This window comes from Channa argus, chromosome 6, assembly GCF_033026475.1.
Source record: "Channa argus isolate prfri chromosome 6, Channa argus male v1.0, whole genome shotgun sequence".
Lineage (NCBI taxonomy): Eukaryota > Metazoa > Chordata > Actinopteri > Anabantiformes > Channidae > Channa > Channa argus.
Genome location: NC_090202.1, coordinates 19699232 through 19717362, shown reverse-complemented (window position 1 = coordinate 19717362; position 18131 = coordinate 19699232). Strand labels below are relative to the sequence as shown.

The window sequence follows — 18131 nt, the reverse complement described above, 5'->3', positions numbered from 1 at the left end:
TCAGGCTGGGATCAGTCCATCACAGACAGTTAAGCTGTTTATGCTCTGCAGCGGTCCACAAGGGGGCAACGTCTGTAGGCCAAATGCTTGCCAAGATATACTGTAGTGAGCTGAGGCTTAAGTCCATCAGGTTTTAAACACTTTAATGTGATCACACCTGACATGTGACCAGGTGAAGTAAACTCAAAATAAGTCAGTATCCTTTAAAAAGTTAACAGACTGTAACTATTATCCCACAATACACAGAAGAAATCAAGAAAGTCGTCATTTCTACACCGACATTCTAATCACATACAAAAGGTGGTGAGAAAGCTGAAACCCTTTGGAAAAAAATAACAAAAGGTTATCAGCAATGAAAATGTTAATAATTATATTTTTTTTTTTTGTACAAAACTATTAAGTAAATTGACTGTTTTCCATATTAACTAGTCAATTCAATGCACTGTAAAACTTGAGATAATTCATGCTAACATTTTTAGAAATGCTTGTTTCTTTTTGGGACAGTGATGCACACATTGTGCACAGTTAGCATGTGCCATGGAATCAGAGCGCTGTCATAGTGAAATCCTTCAGATTTTTTCTGCTGGCTGACATCTTCTTAGTTTACCTACTTTTAACACTTTTCTAGGATGGATTTAGAAGCTTGTCAGTTTAAGTATGAAGTGTATTGTTAAATATCAGTTAACAGTAAAAACAACACTTTCACGGCTAAATTCATGAGATGCTGAAGCCGTTTTTTTTGTCCACATTGTTTCACTTTGAAGTATGACAAGACTTGGGTATAAAATGCAAAATGCTGAAAGCATAAACTGCAGACCACTTTATTTTCATGATTTCATGAAATTTGATTATAAGGATATAAAATCACAGGCGTATGCGGAGTCGTAAAAAATGCAAAAATGAGATTTGACAAATCATTTTAATTATGTTAGTCCTCCCTGTGTTGTTCTTCATGATAAACAGTGACATTGGTACACAGCTTTGGTGATATTTTACTGTGGATACCTGACACTGTATTGACTCTCTCAACATACAGAGGAGGGGGACTCAGGTATAAAGAAAAGAAGATCAATACAGGTCCTATCAACCTCCTTGAAGACTTTCAGTGTAATTTCTTTACATACTCATTTACAGTGTTTCATCATTACACCTGATAAATTATCAATATTTCTCAAAAAATGTCTTTACCTGCAGCCTGACTTCATATTAAAGTCCAAGTCCCCCTTCGCTGGTAGCCAGTCCGGGTAATACCATACATGCCCTGCAAAGGCTCATAATTGCCAAGTGCTATTAGATGTCTAAACGGGATTATTTCTTCAAAAGAAACATTAGCTGCCTTTAGGAAGGAGTGTGAGGGATTGGGGCTTGGCTGCTCCCCCCTAATCTGGCTGGAGACCCCCACAGTCACACTCCTCCACCTGGCTCCCATTACCCCTCCACAAATCCCTAATCCCTCCGTTTGTTTTCCCGGATAGAGACCAAGAAGAATGGAGGAGAGAGCAGGCGGAGGAGGAAAGAGGAGGCAGGATTTGGGGTCATGGGTGATGATGATAATAGTTATTTGACAACTATTTGTCAATGGTGATTTACAGATGTTTAAATCTTTGTGTTAATAATACATTAAGCTCTAATTTATCTTGTGGTGTTTCTCCCCTGTTTGGTAAGGGTGTGTGTGTATGTGTGTGTGGGGCTGCCCTCAGCGGTCTTTTCTCTTTAATAAACGTATTGTTTGTGTTTGTCCTGATTGGGAACACATTGGGCCTGGGTCTGGCCATGCCGGGGCTGGGGTACAGGGTCTGGGGCAGACCAGGGGTCCTGTTCTCCGGGGGTCTCTCTTCTGGTCCTTCCTCCTCTCTCTTCAGAAGTCCCGTCTTCTCAGGGGGCCAGGAGGGGCGGCAGGGTCGCCCCTGAGAAGTAACCCGCCGCGGGATGACCCTGCGCTGCCTCTATCAGGGGGTAACCCTAGTCCCCTCCTAACAGGCCCCCTCCCTTCCCTGCAGGGATTTTATCCACACACACCAGCCAGTCACCAAACAGCCACACAGGGTGATGAAATACACATGCACACACAAAAATCACATACCCAGCCATTGTTCTCTTTGTACCAGACTGAGAAACACATGCAGACATGCACATTCACACTCTTTTGCTTTCCCTATTACACACACACACACACACACAAAACCACCGAGACCAGCATGCAGGTTGAGCCCAGCTCTGCCTGTGTGGCTTCAGCTTTGTTGTCTTGACAACGCCCTGTGTTTGAGATCTGCACATCTGATAGTGTTAAAATGATCAAATTCAAGCTGCTAGAGCCATGTAGCAGATGAAGAAACAGCAGAGAAAGAGAAAGAATTTTTATTAAAAAATGTAACAAGGCCATAATGATGAAAACTAAGTGGTGGCGGGGCAAATAATGAAGCATAAGAAAAACAATGATAAGAAACCACTTCAGATATTGCCAAAATGACTACAATAATTTTTTCATGCCCCCTTGTTTTTATCTCTTGCTCTCTTTCTCTATGTCTCTCAATCAGCTATGGTTCTACCAGCTTCTAACAGCTTGAATTTGATCATGTTAACACTATCGGACGTGGAGATCTCAAACACATGGACTCTATATTAGCTCATGGAGTTAACAGGCAGCAGCGGCGCTCTGACATGAGCTCATGTGTTTGGACAGATCTGCTGAAGGTTTAAGACCAGTACTGAAGTCTTATCTGATCCAGAGATAAAGTCTTACACTAAGAATGAGAGGAAAACGCACACATACACGCACAGAGGCAGCTAGTGTGAATGAATGGCCAGGAGAAGAGTAGAGGAGTGAGAGAAATGTGGCATATGTACAAAGGAGAGAGAAAGAGGAAGAGAAAGAGTGGGCCCGGGCCTGGATGGAGACTCAAAGAGCGTTAGAGGGTCCTGGGAGACCTCCGGCCATAGAGTTTACCCTGGGTGTGTATTAGCTATGAAGTCAGTGTGACTTACAAAATTGTGGATGGATATGAGAACAAATGTCATGACCAGCACTGGGTTCTGGGTTTACATCAAGTAATAACACACTAGATATAACCCAATATCAAATTCTTTTCGCCTAAACAACTATTTTATTAGTTTACTTTTAAAAAACTACTTTATACGTTTTTTCCGCGCTCCCATTGTAACTGCAGAACTTCAGAATTTTAATTATAAAAACTTTTAATATTTCATGTTTAAAATACATTTGAGCAGCACACAGTTTGTTTTCTTTCATTTTTAGCTGCCATTTAAGAGGCATTTCAGCTATTTAAGATATTATAAGTTATTATAATTTTTTGTTTCTGTTTTTGTTTTAAATAATGTTGCCCTATTTGCCACATTTTCTGTACGGTCTTGTAACTGAAGGTTTATTTTCTTTTTCTTTATTTCAAAGCCAAATTGTCCAAACTAGTGTCACTTTGTGATTTGGACAAACACATACTGTATGCTTTGGCGACAGTCATACATTCTCCCAGTATTTCCCAACCTCTTGAAGTGCATTGTACAAAACTGAACTATTCTATCCAGCTTCTCACATCAATTACATTAGACTTTTTGCACATCTGTTGTTGTATTACATCTGTAGACAGCACACATCGGTACCAGATCTCAATAGTCAGAGCTTGCCAAGGCCTTTGGTGCCCAGCGTGATGTGGCTTCCTGCAGGAAGAGGGAGAGCAGAGGAAAAGCAAAACAGGACATCTTCACATATGTCAGGGGAGCAGCCCCTCTCCTCCTTCTTTGCCCTCAGGGGAAAATGCACCAAGGGAAGTGCTCTCTCCCTCCTTTTATCCCCCTTTACTGGCCTTGCTCTGCTCTGCTCTCCCTGTGATGTGCTCTCCCTTCTAATACACTACGCGTTTCCTCTGTGACTGAACTAAACAGTGATAGCTGTCACCTTGCCTGATCTCTTTAATAGTTTTTAAAAGTCATACTGATGTGAATGAGCTAGAACAAACTGACGGCTTCTATATTTATTGTAAACAATGGGGTGTTGACCAATGGCACACTTTTCTACGCCCCTCCTTTTAAGCATTTAGCATTTCTAAAATATTCATCACTAGATTGAATAGAAAACCACTTTAAGAATGACATTGTCATTACTTTTTGTCATATATATTCATGTTGTATGATCTTTGTTTTAACTTCACAAAAGAAATCTTATTGTTCTCAGAGTCCTATTACAAAGAGGAATTCTGATTCAGTCTATTTGCATGGGCATGGCATGTTCTGTACATGTTTTTGTGTCGTAATATCCAACCATCTTAAACTTCAAAACGTTGCATGAAAAAACCAAAAACAATGTTGCAGTTAAACTAGATGCTGTACTGCATGGTAAGATATTTGCATTGAAAAGACAGGCATTGTTTGAAGAACATGTCATTTACATGTTCAGTATAAACATATTGGTTAATTGAGATTTGAGTTAACATAAAGAGGGTGTTGACAGTTAACAAAACCATAATCCTGTTTGTTATGTTGTTTACCAAACATATTGGTGTTTTACTTTAGGTATCGAAGCATCATTTTTACAACAAAAGGCTGTTTAGTAGATGAGAGTCTTAACTAACTATTTGATAATGTATTAAAATAAAAACACCCTGATCCATTTACTGTGCACAACAATATAACCTACAACTGGAAATATGTAAGGGGGATAAATAGTTGCAATACTTATATACTGTGATGTGATGAAAATACCTTTTGCCCACATTTCACTTTTTGGGGGGGGACCGTGCACATTTTCCAGCAGTATTTAGGTGATTATGATTTGTCTTTGTGGAGCCAGAAGAGATTCTGCTGTGTTGCAGCTGGAAACAGTAACTTTAAATTCTCTCCCTATCCACTGCTCCTGGCAATAAGCCCATCTTAAACCATCATCCATGTTACCACAGCCACTGTTTGTGAGTGAATATGCCCATGTTTCTTTGATTCTTTTAGTTTTTCAACGCAAGTGATTTTGTCCCTTCATGCCTCTGCGTTCCATTGCCTGGTTTTCCTGTTTGTCATTGTGGTCATGATGGAGGCATGGAAGCTGGAACTGGGGAGGTTTGTGTGGTGCGCTCTGTGCAAGCAGATCCTACAGAGAATGAAAACTCTGACTGAAAACAGAGTGTTTTATTGGTGCCTGTGGTTTCAAGATCTCAACTTCAAATTATGTTCAATGGATCTGTTTGAAGACAGCATTGGTGGCCTTGGTCATCATCTCCCAGCACTAACAACATCCTGTCCTAAAAGTAAAATATGGCCAAATCCGAAATGAAGAGTCTTTGAGTGACTTAAAGTCTCCTTTTGGTGCTCAAAGTTGGCTTGTGTCAGAGAAAGTCGTATTTCTTTCCTGACTTTCGCTTTTCTATCCCCAAACTGTTACCTCTAACCATCCTGTTAACTCAAATCATTTTTAAGGCTGCAAACATTGGTGTATCTACTCTAGATATACTGGAGTGTAAAAGTGTAAAATGTCATTTTATTACTTCTGCTGCCTCATTTTGAACCATTACCTACCTCTTGTTCCTCTTTCTCTTTTATGTTGCAGCATTTTAAACTGTAATGCATGAGAGCCCTCTCTTACAGCAGCTTCTGTTTGGTCAATCAGTAAGATTGTCATTAGAAAAGCAGCATAGCATGAAGCCAGAGCTATACATATGCTTAATGAACAATCACGAGATGGGGAGATAAATAAGCTACACATGAACAATATAGAACACTGATGAGGGACAGACAGGAAACATGTAGAGAGACCATAACGGACAGCTGGCGCTCAGTAGAGACTGTCTGGCTTCCCATTGCTCTTCTTTCCATGTGGCGATTAGATAACATCTCTTACCTTATTCACTGCAACCCACATACACTCTGCTCTATTGTACACAGGTAGGCTGGCACGTTAGAGAAGAGAAGAATAACCTTGTTGGGTTGCCATGACAACACTGTAGTTCAAAGGGAGACTGCACAGTGTGAAAGAAAGAGAAACAGAAAGAATAGCAACAGCTTGTGTGTTTAAACACGAGCCTGGATTGGTCAAATAAAACACTACTGATGATAATTTTACTATATATAAAGTTGCAGTTTTGGTTTAGGAGCAACTATAAAAAAGGTTGTGGTGATTCCAAGGCCGACCAACTTTTAAAAGTTTAAGATGGCATGAAATAAGGAGACCTACTCCTTGTTTCATGAAAAACAAACAGACTTAACAGATGCTTTTATAATAAGATAGTCATTGAAACACATTCACCATGTCTGATATTCCTCACCAGACCACCCATGTGGGGGTGGCACTTTGCTGTTCTGCACCATTTACACACACTGTTCATACACGCAGCCTAACGTGAGGAAAATTGTGTGTAAAGTGTACGCATGCTCGCATCAACGCATAGCGTAAGAGAAAACGAGAGCCTGGTTAACAAGCAAGTGTTGTGAATGTTTTCCTCCCGTTCCTTGTCAGGGCGACACTTTGATCTGTCTTCAGGGTGTCAGCTGGCAGTCGTGTTTGTTTGCCCAGAGAGGTAGGCTACCTGTGTAATTACCTCTAACGAAGTGACTTGTTTTGATTTGGCCTGAAATCTAATCCCCAGCCGGGATAAAGATGTGGAAATTGGTTTGAGGTTACTCAGGGATTTTGACGTGTGAGTTTGGCTTTGGCTGTGACTAGTTGAGCTGTTTCAGGGGTGAAAAGGTTCAGCTAGTGAGTTTGAAGGAAGTTTATATTGTCGAGGAGGAAAACTTTGGGTGGATGTGAATAACAAGCCAAAGTCACATATGTCAGAGCTTTCATTATTACCAGCTCACCTTGTTTTTCCTCATTTTTCTACTTATCTCACTCTCGTTGCTTCTCACATAAGTTTATGCTCAGACACACACACACAAACACACAATCTACATGTTGACCCAAAACCTCTCTCTCAGATCAGATGCATATAAAGTACACACACACACACACACACACACACACACACTTCTGTTCCTGTGAATCATTTAAAATCTGGCAGCAGTTCCAGGAAACCTCAAAGAGAAAATCTTGTTGGCAGGAGGCTGCAGCACTTCACCTCTGAGTAAAGGTTAGTAAGAACACAAAGTGGTTCTCCTCTGCTCTGTCCTCCCCTTTTCACCTCTCCTTTTTACCTCCTCATCTCTTATCATTTTTCATTATTCAGTGCATTTTTCTCTGTTAATGAACTTACAGAAAAATAAGTGATGGTCCATCTTTGATTTCTGCACCTACACTAGCAAACCTACATGCAACTACATTTCAATATTTCAGTTACTGCAAGTATTCAAACGTGTTTTGTTTTTTTTCAGTCTCAAGTGTGAAATTGTTTTAAAGTGAGCTGAGTGAAAAAAAAAACTGGCAACAAAGTGAGATAAGCAAAAGTGCTTTGAATTTTTGCATTCAGGCTCCCTAGCTTTTAATGGATTATGCCCGTGTCACAGACGTTATAGTGGAGGGCCATAGCGCTTCCTAAAGGTTTCCTGCAGCAGATAAGAAAGCTCAACACACAACCCCCCACCCCTTAAAAAACAAAATAACCCACACATAACCCTGTGCAGTAGGAACTAAAGAAGAGCTAAAGGTGAGGGGGTGCACTCATATAATGGTCTGAGTGTTTGAAGGGAATGAACTGTACAAAGTAAGGAAGTGTCCGCCACACACCATTCAGCATCCCCTCCCCACCTGTGTGTGCATGTGCATATGTGTATATGCCAGTGTGTGTTCCCTAGCCTCATCACCCCCCCCCCAAACGCTAATCCATACTGGCAGGGAAGTAAAGGGGATGTGGGGAATCTGGTGGTCAGTGTTTATTTGCTCTCTTTTTTTTTTTTTTGGAGAGGAACAAGAGCCATGCTGGAGACGCTCCATGAGGGCTGAGGGTACATCCTTCTCTTTCACTTTAAGCCTCTGTCTCCCATTTTTGTCCTGCACCTAATACAGATTCCAGTGAGGAGAGGGACTGTTTAATCATGCAGATGAACCAGACACAATGTGGTGAGATCAAACTAGGTGAGAGATGTTTCGCTGCACCCTGCAGATTAGGGATGAAATAATTAACAAAACTATTAAGATGCTAGTTCAGACACAATATGAGGTATATTTTTGTGGGCACCATGTAGCTATGAAGAGAACTGTGAAAAAGCCCAAGCATTAAAAATAACTCATGATGCATAACTGTTCATTTAAACAATATGGACATTTCCTTTGGCTCATAATTGACAAATTTATTATCCAAAATTAGTTTTTCAAAACATTAATTTGCATTTTCTCCATCTTATAAGATATAACTCAGATTATGATCTATTTTCATTGAAGTTTTGTTTATAAGATATCAGTGCGACCACACCCCGCCAAAATGTTTTTGTCAGTTTATCAGTTCACCCGTGAAAGACATACACACAAAATATCTCTCTTATTATACTGCAGAGTGTAGACTTCTAAAAAAGAAACCAGAAAAGTTAAGACATAAAAACACAATGATTGTTAGTAATTATAACTTACAGCTGAATAAAATAGACTACTTCACATTCTGTCGTTGTACTAATAACACGGTCGATAATAGGCCTATGATGAGGATGATATAAATATTGTATACATGTCTTGTTGTTTGCTAATAAAATATAAATAAATATTGATAATATTCTACATAGTAATATTGCACTACTGTTGTGTTTATATCTTTATAATAATAATTAAGTAATACATCATCTCACATTTAGATATCTTTTTAAACATTCGCTTCTGCCTTCCTCCAAGCTTGTCCAGCCCGGGTCGTTGTACTCCGGTCCCGACCTGACCTGGAGGATCCGTCCGCCGCATTCCACCCGCACGCGCTATCATAAACATCCTAGTCCCAGACCCGCGAGGGCAGGAAGTGCGCGAGGACAGGAATTCCACTCTTTCAAATTATATTAGGGCCCGTTACAATGACGGCTCTTCGGTTTATTGTGGGCCTATAGCACCAGGATTACGGGCCTGTGTCAAATCAAATATACAGTATGATACAAACAGCGAAGCAAAGCTTTGGACGGTTTTATTTAGCCTATAGCTCGATGTCTGCCATTAACCATGGCCACAATCATTTTACTGAAACTGTTGAAAGTTTACAGCTTACAGAAAGGGATCAACTGATTTTACTAGATTGTTGTAATGATTACAAGTAATTTTCTCCTCACATAAATCACAGAGTTTCTCTTTACCCTTAAGTGTATGACTTACCTTTGCAATAGACCATTTTAGGCTATTTTCACATTGGCCAAAATGATACAAAAACTCATACATAGATTAATGCAAATAAGATTTTAAGCTTTCAACTGTTAGGAAACAGTGTGTGGGCGCAACGTGGATATTGGTATTTGATCTATTTTTTCTTTTTTTTTTCGTTTTGTTTTGTTCGTGAGCTGTTACGGATTAAGCGATAACTTGAGAAAGACTTTTAGAGGATGTCTGTTTTTCTAAGGGTAAAACACGGACTCTTCTGTCTTTGATGGCATCCTTGGTAACTGGAGCGCACGCCGCTGTCTCACTAACCTCAGGATTTAGGAAAAAAATATAAAAGTTTTGTGTTTTGACAGGATTGACCATGACGTGCATTCTTTGTTACAATTAATCCAAGTCTCATTAAAAAAACAGTCATGTTGCGTGTTTCGCATACAACTTTGTAAAGAAAGGCCTGTTTATGTTTATGACGTTTATGTTTATGTTAATTAGGTGCTCAGATCAACACTCAGATTGTGGCAATAGATGTCAATGCAGAAATGTTAATAATAATAATCATCATTATGATTTAAAGTTTTAGAATCCACGTGTCAAAAATAGTCTATAATAGGTCCAGAGCAAATTTGCAGAACTACTATTAGTATTGTTACCACCGTTTGCATAGCTTATTTTAATGTCATTATTTTAATTATATTAATTAATGTAACCCATTTATTTTTTGCAAATATAAGTCCCTGCCTACAGAAACTCTCAAATTAATATTCCACACAGCCATAGTGAAGCTCAGAACCAGTTCAATTGTCAGGGTCCTTGTTGTCCACCTGCAAAGTTTACACCTTTGTTGTGACAAGACGCGCGCAACTGCGGCAGCTCAGAACATCCTGAGACCAACAGCTTTACCTGGAGAGACAGATGTCAGGTAGGCTGGTTTGCAATATAGACACGAAATGTCTTAAGTGTTTTTTTTTTTCAGGTGATATAAATATTTGTTAGGAGAACTATTGTGAAAGTCAACAGGTAACGTGAACATAAACTTGAAATAGGCCTAATAACGTCGCTCACTGCATAACGAGGACATTTCTTGCCACATCTTAACATTTACCATTTAATGTTTTTGTGTTTATAGGTGATCTGCAGAGTTAAATGAGCGAGGTTGTCCTTTGCACAATGACAAAAAAAATTGTTGACACGTTTTATCTGTTAAATTAATTAACCATCAACTAGATACTGCAACCACCACTTTCTTTTTTTATATTTAGAATAAATGTTTTCGAGCAGGTGTCTTTGGTCCAATCGCAAATACTATAATATTTAAAGATGCATGATTTTGAACAAAATGCCGCTTTGAACTGTGTTCAAAAGTTTGTGGAGTGAGTCCTCTGCCACTATTTGTGTTCGCATGCAGAACAAGGGAACAGGAGACCACAGGCTTTCACTGGAACAATAAAATAAGAAAACAACTCGAAATGGGAACATGAGGTAAATCTAAGCAGCTAAAGACAAAACACTCTCTTTTGTGCTTTCTAATGTTTTTTGACAAACGTACAAAGCACTTTTTCTGTTTTGTGTCTGTCATGTAAATAACCAGTAAAGTTTCCTTATTTCAATATAAATTGAAAAGAAGAAATACGTCACTATAGTCCAGCCATTGTTTCTTTAACGCATTTTAGTGTCCTACCACAAACAAGAATTTATTAAATTAATTTCTAAATTTTCTATAGTTGTTGTTTTTCTTGAGTTATTTTTTTAACTGTAGCCATCTGCCTCATCTTGCGTAATTTGATATCCGATGAATTGTGTCACATTTTAAACAAGACAAATAATCACAGCGCAAAAGGCATAATTGTGTTGTTGAGATTATCGGGAAATGCACTTCGTCTTAAACATGTGAAAAGGACACGGAAACAAGCAACAACATCGCGCTGAGACGCTTGAACCCGTGAGTCTGCGGTAATTGCACGTTGAGAGATGGTTGGCTCTCACAGCGATTCAGCTGCTGCGGCCGGGCTGCAGACTGGGTGCAGGGTGATGACACACATGCCAATGCTGTTCCACCTGCACAGGCGGCCAGAGCACGGAAATATACTCGCGGAGAAAGCCGAGGGGACCCTCATGGGTGGCCAAAGAAATGTATACCTCTTCACGAACTTCCCTCTCACCGTGAGCTAATTAAGCTGCACCATCTCTTCAGATTTCCTTCGAGCTGTGGACTTTAATCCGGTTGCAACTATATGTACGATTTTGGCCTGGGGTTATAATGTGGGAGCCTCAATATGACCGAATTGGTGAAATGTGATTTGGTTATAGTTTGACTAAAGATGCTTTGCATGAATTTAGTTGAAACAACTGTTTGTCCAAGCTAGAAAACAAATGCAAAAAGGAACTTCATTTAATTTCCCAAATGCACGTGTAATGTCACGATTATAAATCAAAATAAATGCGATTCTTAAATATTTCGTTTCTGCGTTGCATTTCATCACATATATAAAAAACTGCAATGCTTTTTTTCTAAACCAAAGCGCAAAACTCAAGAAAGTGGTGATAAGCCGTTTATGTGATTGTTTGGATGTCTGTGCGCATATATATTATAGGCATACTGTACAGAAACGTAGTACGTGATTTAACAAATATCTGTAATATTTAATGGTATATCCATGCTAATAGTTTACTCAGTACATGCTCTCATTTGATGAATATTGATGTTAAATGTCCACAGTCTGCCATTTTTGACCCAGGTATGATAAACAAGAATTTCAAGTTAAGAAGAGCAGATTACTTTTTCATTCACTGTAAACTTTGGAGGCGGAACTCTAACACGCACAAATCAGGAAGCGCAACGTCGTTCCATGGAGCGCGTTGGAGCAAAAGCAGCCTCTCAGTGGACCTTAAAAAAGAGGAAAGGGGTGGGCTTACTGACTCGCAGAAAGCGTCCTGGGTTGCGCCTGCACCCGAAACCAGTTTAGAAAAACCCCCGTGGAAGAGAGAAGTAGTATTGGTGCATGTCACCTAGTCAAGTGAGCTGCAAAAAAGGTTTCTTTGTGCGGAAACTGGAAGGCAACTTTGTATTCCCGCAGCATCCTGAGGTTCTCCGGCACATCATTTTGTTCATCGAGCGCCGTTGATAGTTTTGTTTTTAGTATTTGGACTGGACTTGTTTTTGTTTTGGTGTGCGCAATGATGGCCACGTACCAAAACCCGGAGGATGACGCAATGGCCATAATGATACATGACAGCAACACAAACAAGGAGAAAGAGCGACCCAAAGAAGAGCCGGTCCAGGAGAAGGTTTCGGAGAAGCCGGATCCGTCCCAGAAACCGCCGTACTCCTATGTCGCTCTCATTGCCATGGCTATTCGCGAGAGCTCCGAGAAGCGCCTCACTCTGTCTGGTATTTACCAGTATATAATCAGCAAATTTCCCTTCTATGAGAAAAATAAAAAAGGTTGGCAAAACAGCATTAGACACAATTTAAGTCTAAACGAGTGCTTCATCAAGGTTCCGCGTGAGGGCGGCGGGGAAAGAAAAGGGAATTACTGGACACTCGACCCAGCCTGTGAGGACATGTTTGAAAAGGGGAACTACAGGAGACGCCGCAGGATGAAGCGGCCGTTCAGACCCCCACCGACACACTTCCAGCCGGGAAAGTCCTTGTTTGGGGGCGATGGCTATGGCTATTTGTCCCCACCTAAGTACCTGCAGTCTAGCTTCATGAACAACTCTTGGTCGCTAGGCCAACCGCCCAATCCAATGTCCTACACGTCCTGTCAGATGGCGGGTGGCAACGTAAGTCCAGTGAACGTCAAGGGACTGTCCGCCCCCTCATCTTACAACCCCTACTCTCGGGTGCAGAGCATGGCGCTGCCGAGCATGGTGAATTCTTACAACGGCATGAGCCACCATCACCATCCCGCGCATCCCCACCATACCCAGCAGCTGAGCCCGGCCACGGCAGCACCTCCCCCTGTCTCCTCTGGTAACGGAGCCGGCCTTCAGTTCGCCTGCTCCCGCCAGCCCGCGGAGCTCTCCATGATGCACTGCTCTTACTGGGAACACGAGACCAAACACTCGGCGTTACACACGAGGATTGATATTTAAAGTTTACCAAATGGTTTGCGCAAAACGAGGACTAAGAGTGAGAAATAATTCCTGTGATTTCAAAACAGAACCAAGAGTATTTTTGAAGAGACGATTCCGACGAGCTGTTTGGGTCCAGCTGACATCTCTCAAGGCCTGTGTGGAGGCATGCCAGTCGATGTTGAGAAAGTTTTCCAAAATGGAAACGTGAGGCGATGCAGTCATCGGGACACATCAGGTAGCACCAGCTCTGGGAACCATTTCATGTGCCTGGTTTACTTGGACTGATGGCCACAACTTGGTATTGTATAGTCAAAATTGTGCCAATGAGAAACTTTTCACTTTCACGGGATTGCCGACACGGCCTTAGCTGTGTGTTACTGGATGCGTAAGGATTTTATTCACAGCCTTTCCTAACTGTTGCCAAATCAAACGAGAACATAAGATGCCCACATAAAGTCAGCGCTTTGATGAGTGAATCAGAGCTCATTTGGCCTTAGTAGCATACACTCAGCAAGGCCTGCATGGGTAAACATCGCCTCTTGTTCTGGTTGTGAACTATGTTCATTTGAAAAGGTGAAAGTGTGGGTAGAGATGATCAGACTGCCAAAAATACAATTCAGGGTTTTTCCTATTTCTTGATGCCATATGTATGTATGATATAATTTACAGTATGACGCCAGCCAGTGCCAGGTTTTGTTAATCTAATTATTATTTTTTATAAACGTGATTAGCTATATTGTCTCATCATGTTGGGGCCATGTTTTATTTTAATTAGCACTTTTCCCTCTTTTCTAGGTTTGTGAATTTCTTAATAAACTTGTACTTCTTAAAGTAAAACAGTGGTCATGAAGTAATCTCTTTTATGCTTTAGACAGTGATAGTAACCACTGTTGGCACTAGATAAGCGGAAAAAAACAAGTCCGTGAAGGCAACGCAGCATTTTTTTTTCTTTTAAATGGCATGAGTATAAAAATGTTAGGTAAATCACTGCGCGGTTTTTAGATGAGGGTTGGTCTACATTTATTTCCCTGTTTGCTGCGGTAATGTCTGATATTCTGGCGCAATGTCTAAAACTGGAAAATTGCAACATTTTATAATATTTTACAATATTAAGTAGTAATCACTTATCATGCTGCTAATTAGCTCTCTGAATTAATGCGCAATTAATTTATGTACCTTGATAAAAGTGAGAACTTTCTATCTACAGAATTCTAATATTATAATAATATTTATAATGATTATTATAATTCTTTGCGTCTAAATGTATTTACTGTTTAAGTGCTCCACAGCTCAGATTATGCATTTATTATTTTCTTCTGCTGAAGTTCACTTGCAGTATTTTATTTTGTCCTATACATTATCATTCGTATAATAATAAACAACTTACCACGTGACACTATAAACTATTGGCATCCCTAGTTACATCTATTATTATTTTTCTTATTTTGATAAAAGGAAGCAAAACCACACTAATCAGATGGAAAGTTATACAGCCCCCACTTGACAAAAACAAACGCGAGAGATTACTAACAGTAATGTTTAATAACAATTTTCGTTATTATATTTGCCACTTATTAGACTACAGAACCAATTTTCGGTTTATTGTTAGCTATGCGTATAGCAGCAAGAAAATTATGTTAATGCAGTTTACTTGTCGACTTTAGAAATCAGAATAATTTTGGAAATAAAGCCAACAAAGACCGGACGTGTGGTGTAAAAGTCGACAATGCAAATTACTAATTGTGACTGCAAATAACCATTATGATAAATTTGTCTAAATATTGATGTATGCAGACAGGACCTTCTCTGGGGTATCAAAGTTTAAAACTCAGACAGACTGCTCCTCCCTGTTGGTTGTGTTTTAGTGAGACTGTTAAATTACGCTGACACATTTTCGTGAGTCCCAAAGGAACCAGACCTCCTGAGCCTCCTTCTTGATTAAAAAAAATGTTGGCTGCATCGACTGATCTCAACCCCGTTCACCCTAATATTATATTATATTATTACAAAGCATCAGGATATTAGTTCCATTTTGGTTTTGACTTTTAAAGGATGTATCACCAGGGAAAATTAACTGTTTTGACAACGCATCACATTTATGATGCACACTGAGTTATCATTTTTAAGCGGGCCGATCACACAAACAAATACATTTTAAATTAGGTTTTGGGATCGCCCTTGAACAAGCACTCGCATTTGGCGCCGGAGTTCAAGCTGAAGCAAAATCCACCGACTTCCAGCATGAATAGAGCGCCTGGAGGCGAATCCACATTCACCTTGATCCGCCCTCTCTGCTCACAGCGAATGTCAAACACAGACTCATCATCCAAACGCCCTACAAATATACACACTCGTTTTGCGCTGCAATAGAAATCAGTGAATAAAATAAAACTACGTATTATGGCGTATGCACCACACTTGCGCCTTAAGTAATGGCCACTCCTTTAATTATTGTTAATTAATTTCTGAGCTGTGGCACTGTTCGTGACTCTGGCACATTTAGCGCGTTGATTTAAAACCATATAACTTCAAGAAAACGGAGCAACATAAACGCAACGAGAGCAAAACCCAAACACCAAACAACAACAGATATAGGACTTTGTCATGCCAGCATTTGTATTTATGTAATTATTTTCATCCTACTGTAAATACACCAACATGCTTATTTTAAATGCCAAAAACCACATATTGTGCAAAAATAAAACCGGCTACTGCCAAATCAATTATGTGCCGTTGAAATACTAATTCTATTTTACAAAATACAATAAACTCTGCACAAAATGCAGTTTCTTTGTGGTCAGACAGGCCACAGAGAATGAGGCGCCTGGTCCCTGCTGACATGGTTTTGGAAATTCTATTTGTTTTTAACTGCATCACAATTCAGCAAACAGCTAATCGCACTGTCTGACACTGAATCTGGGTAGGGTTACTTCTATTAGGTTACGAGCATCATCTTTTTAACGCTAAAACTTAAAAAGAGAGTCGCTTGACTAGTAAGCCTGCTTGCAACTGCAGAGCTTCCAGTGAAAATACCATGAGCACCATTACTGAACATCCGGGGTCCCGGTCGACGAAAGCCTGACACTTCTCCATCCTCCTGAGCGCAAAGTGAGCCTGAAATGTAGCTGTGTACATTGTCTGCTTCCTCACATTAATGTTTTGTAAACAATAAAGAGATAAGGGCGCATTTGAAAGGCAACTCTCCTAAAAATAATAAATACAAGCGTTTTACAAGAAATAATGTTTCAGCTAGTGTAACTAACTTCTACATAAACTATACAGGTAGATATTAATTCAATATTTTTAAAGTAAAAAAATAATAGAAAAATGTATACCTTTTCTTGGCCTAAAATTAAGAGTCGTAATAAATACATTTATATATAATTATTAAGGAATTAATAAAGATTAAAAACAAAATTGAATGTATTATCATTGAATAATTATTTATAGTGGCTTATTTGAAAAGACAGCGAAGCTATTTGGCCTAAATTTTGCATTTATTTTTTGCTCCCTTAGTCATGTGTTTATAGGGAAACGTGACAATTTGTTAAAGTTCTATCAAATATTAACTAATATATGGCCTATAAATGCATGTATCCTGCACAATTAAACATACACGCATGGCATATTTTGTCAAAGCAGTAGTAGTCATGTCTAAAAGTCACAAACTGTATACATTTTTATGGACTCGGCGCGGCAGGTGTGGATTTGCTCAGAAAGGTTGACAATTCAGCCGGGCGGCCAGGGAACAATGGGCGTGCACACAGGATGTTTCAGGGGCTGAGAAAGATAAATCTGTCCGAGGTTCATGGCTCCAACACAGGCCAGCTTTATTATATTGACTCACCCACGTCTGGACACGCATATTAATACGTTTATTTACAAAATTGCACTGGGTTTTCTTTTCTTTTTCTTTTTTCTTTTTTTTTTGGCAAAATACTTTAGCCGATTTCAGATAGTTTCGATAACTTCTGCCAAAGACTTGGCAGACTATTGCATTATAAAAGGACTGCCCTTAGAAATGACTGGTTCACTCTGGCGCAAAAACTTGGAGAGTTCCTAGTGTATAAAAAGTAGAACACTCAGGCAAATTCTGGGATTCTTATTCCATAAATGAGCCCAAGCTGGTGGTCATGTAACAGTAAACACACCTCAGCAATCAGGATGGTGCTGAATAAGACGTACCTCCATAAAGCTGTAGGCGGTGAATTGATGTTTCTATTAATCCTCAATTATTTCTGCGCGGGGTGAAAAGGTTTAGTGCAATGTGAAGTTTTTGTTTTAGTGCGTCGCTTCCGCTGAGTGCGTACTGAATGACCGTGATGGTATCATTTGTTGTGCTCTCATGCAGAGATGACAGATCATAATCAACAAGACGAATGAGGTCAACTCATTGTAGAAGCAACACATTTGACCCTTGCTTCTTCTTCTCGACGTAAACAGAGAAAGAAAAAAAGGAGAGAGCGACGCACACGCGGAGGAGCATACCTGGCTCGTTCCGCATATGACAGCTTGTACGCTCGACGGGCAGCCGGCGATGCGACCCGGCCGGTCAAGTCACACGTAGGCTGCAGGTTTCCCAGTGCCTGCACACAATTGAATTCCTGCCTTTCCCGCTAATGTTTGAGACTGAGGAGCAACAGTTTCCACTAAGAAGCACCGCACATCACCCCAAACCCATTGAAAAAGGGAGTCGGGGGTCACCACTGTTTGGTGCTCTGCTCCAAACAGGAAAATATGCAAAGATTTGATTCGCATAAAATCCGGCAATTGTTCAGATCAGCATGAGTTTTTTTTGTCTTTCTCTCTTACTCGAGCAGAAGTAGAAGTTTTA

General features: G+C 40.0%; 1 protein-coding gene across 1 annotated transcript; it reads left to right on the top strand.

Moving 5' to 3' along the window:
* Positions 1–12136: 12136 nt before the first annotated feature.
* Positions 12137–14134, top strand: foxl2a (forkhead box L2a). Its single transcript, XM_067508541.1, has one exon. The coding sequence runs from the start codon at positions 12395–12397 to the stop codon at positions 13313–13315; it is 921 nt and encodes a 306-aa protein (XP_067364642.1). The 5' UTR covers positions 12137–12394; the 3' UTR covers positions 13316–14134.
* Positions 14135–18131: the final 3997 nt, after the last annotated feature.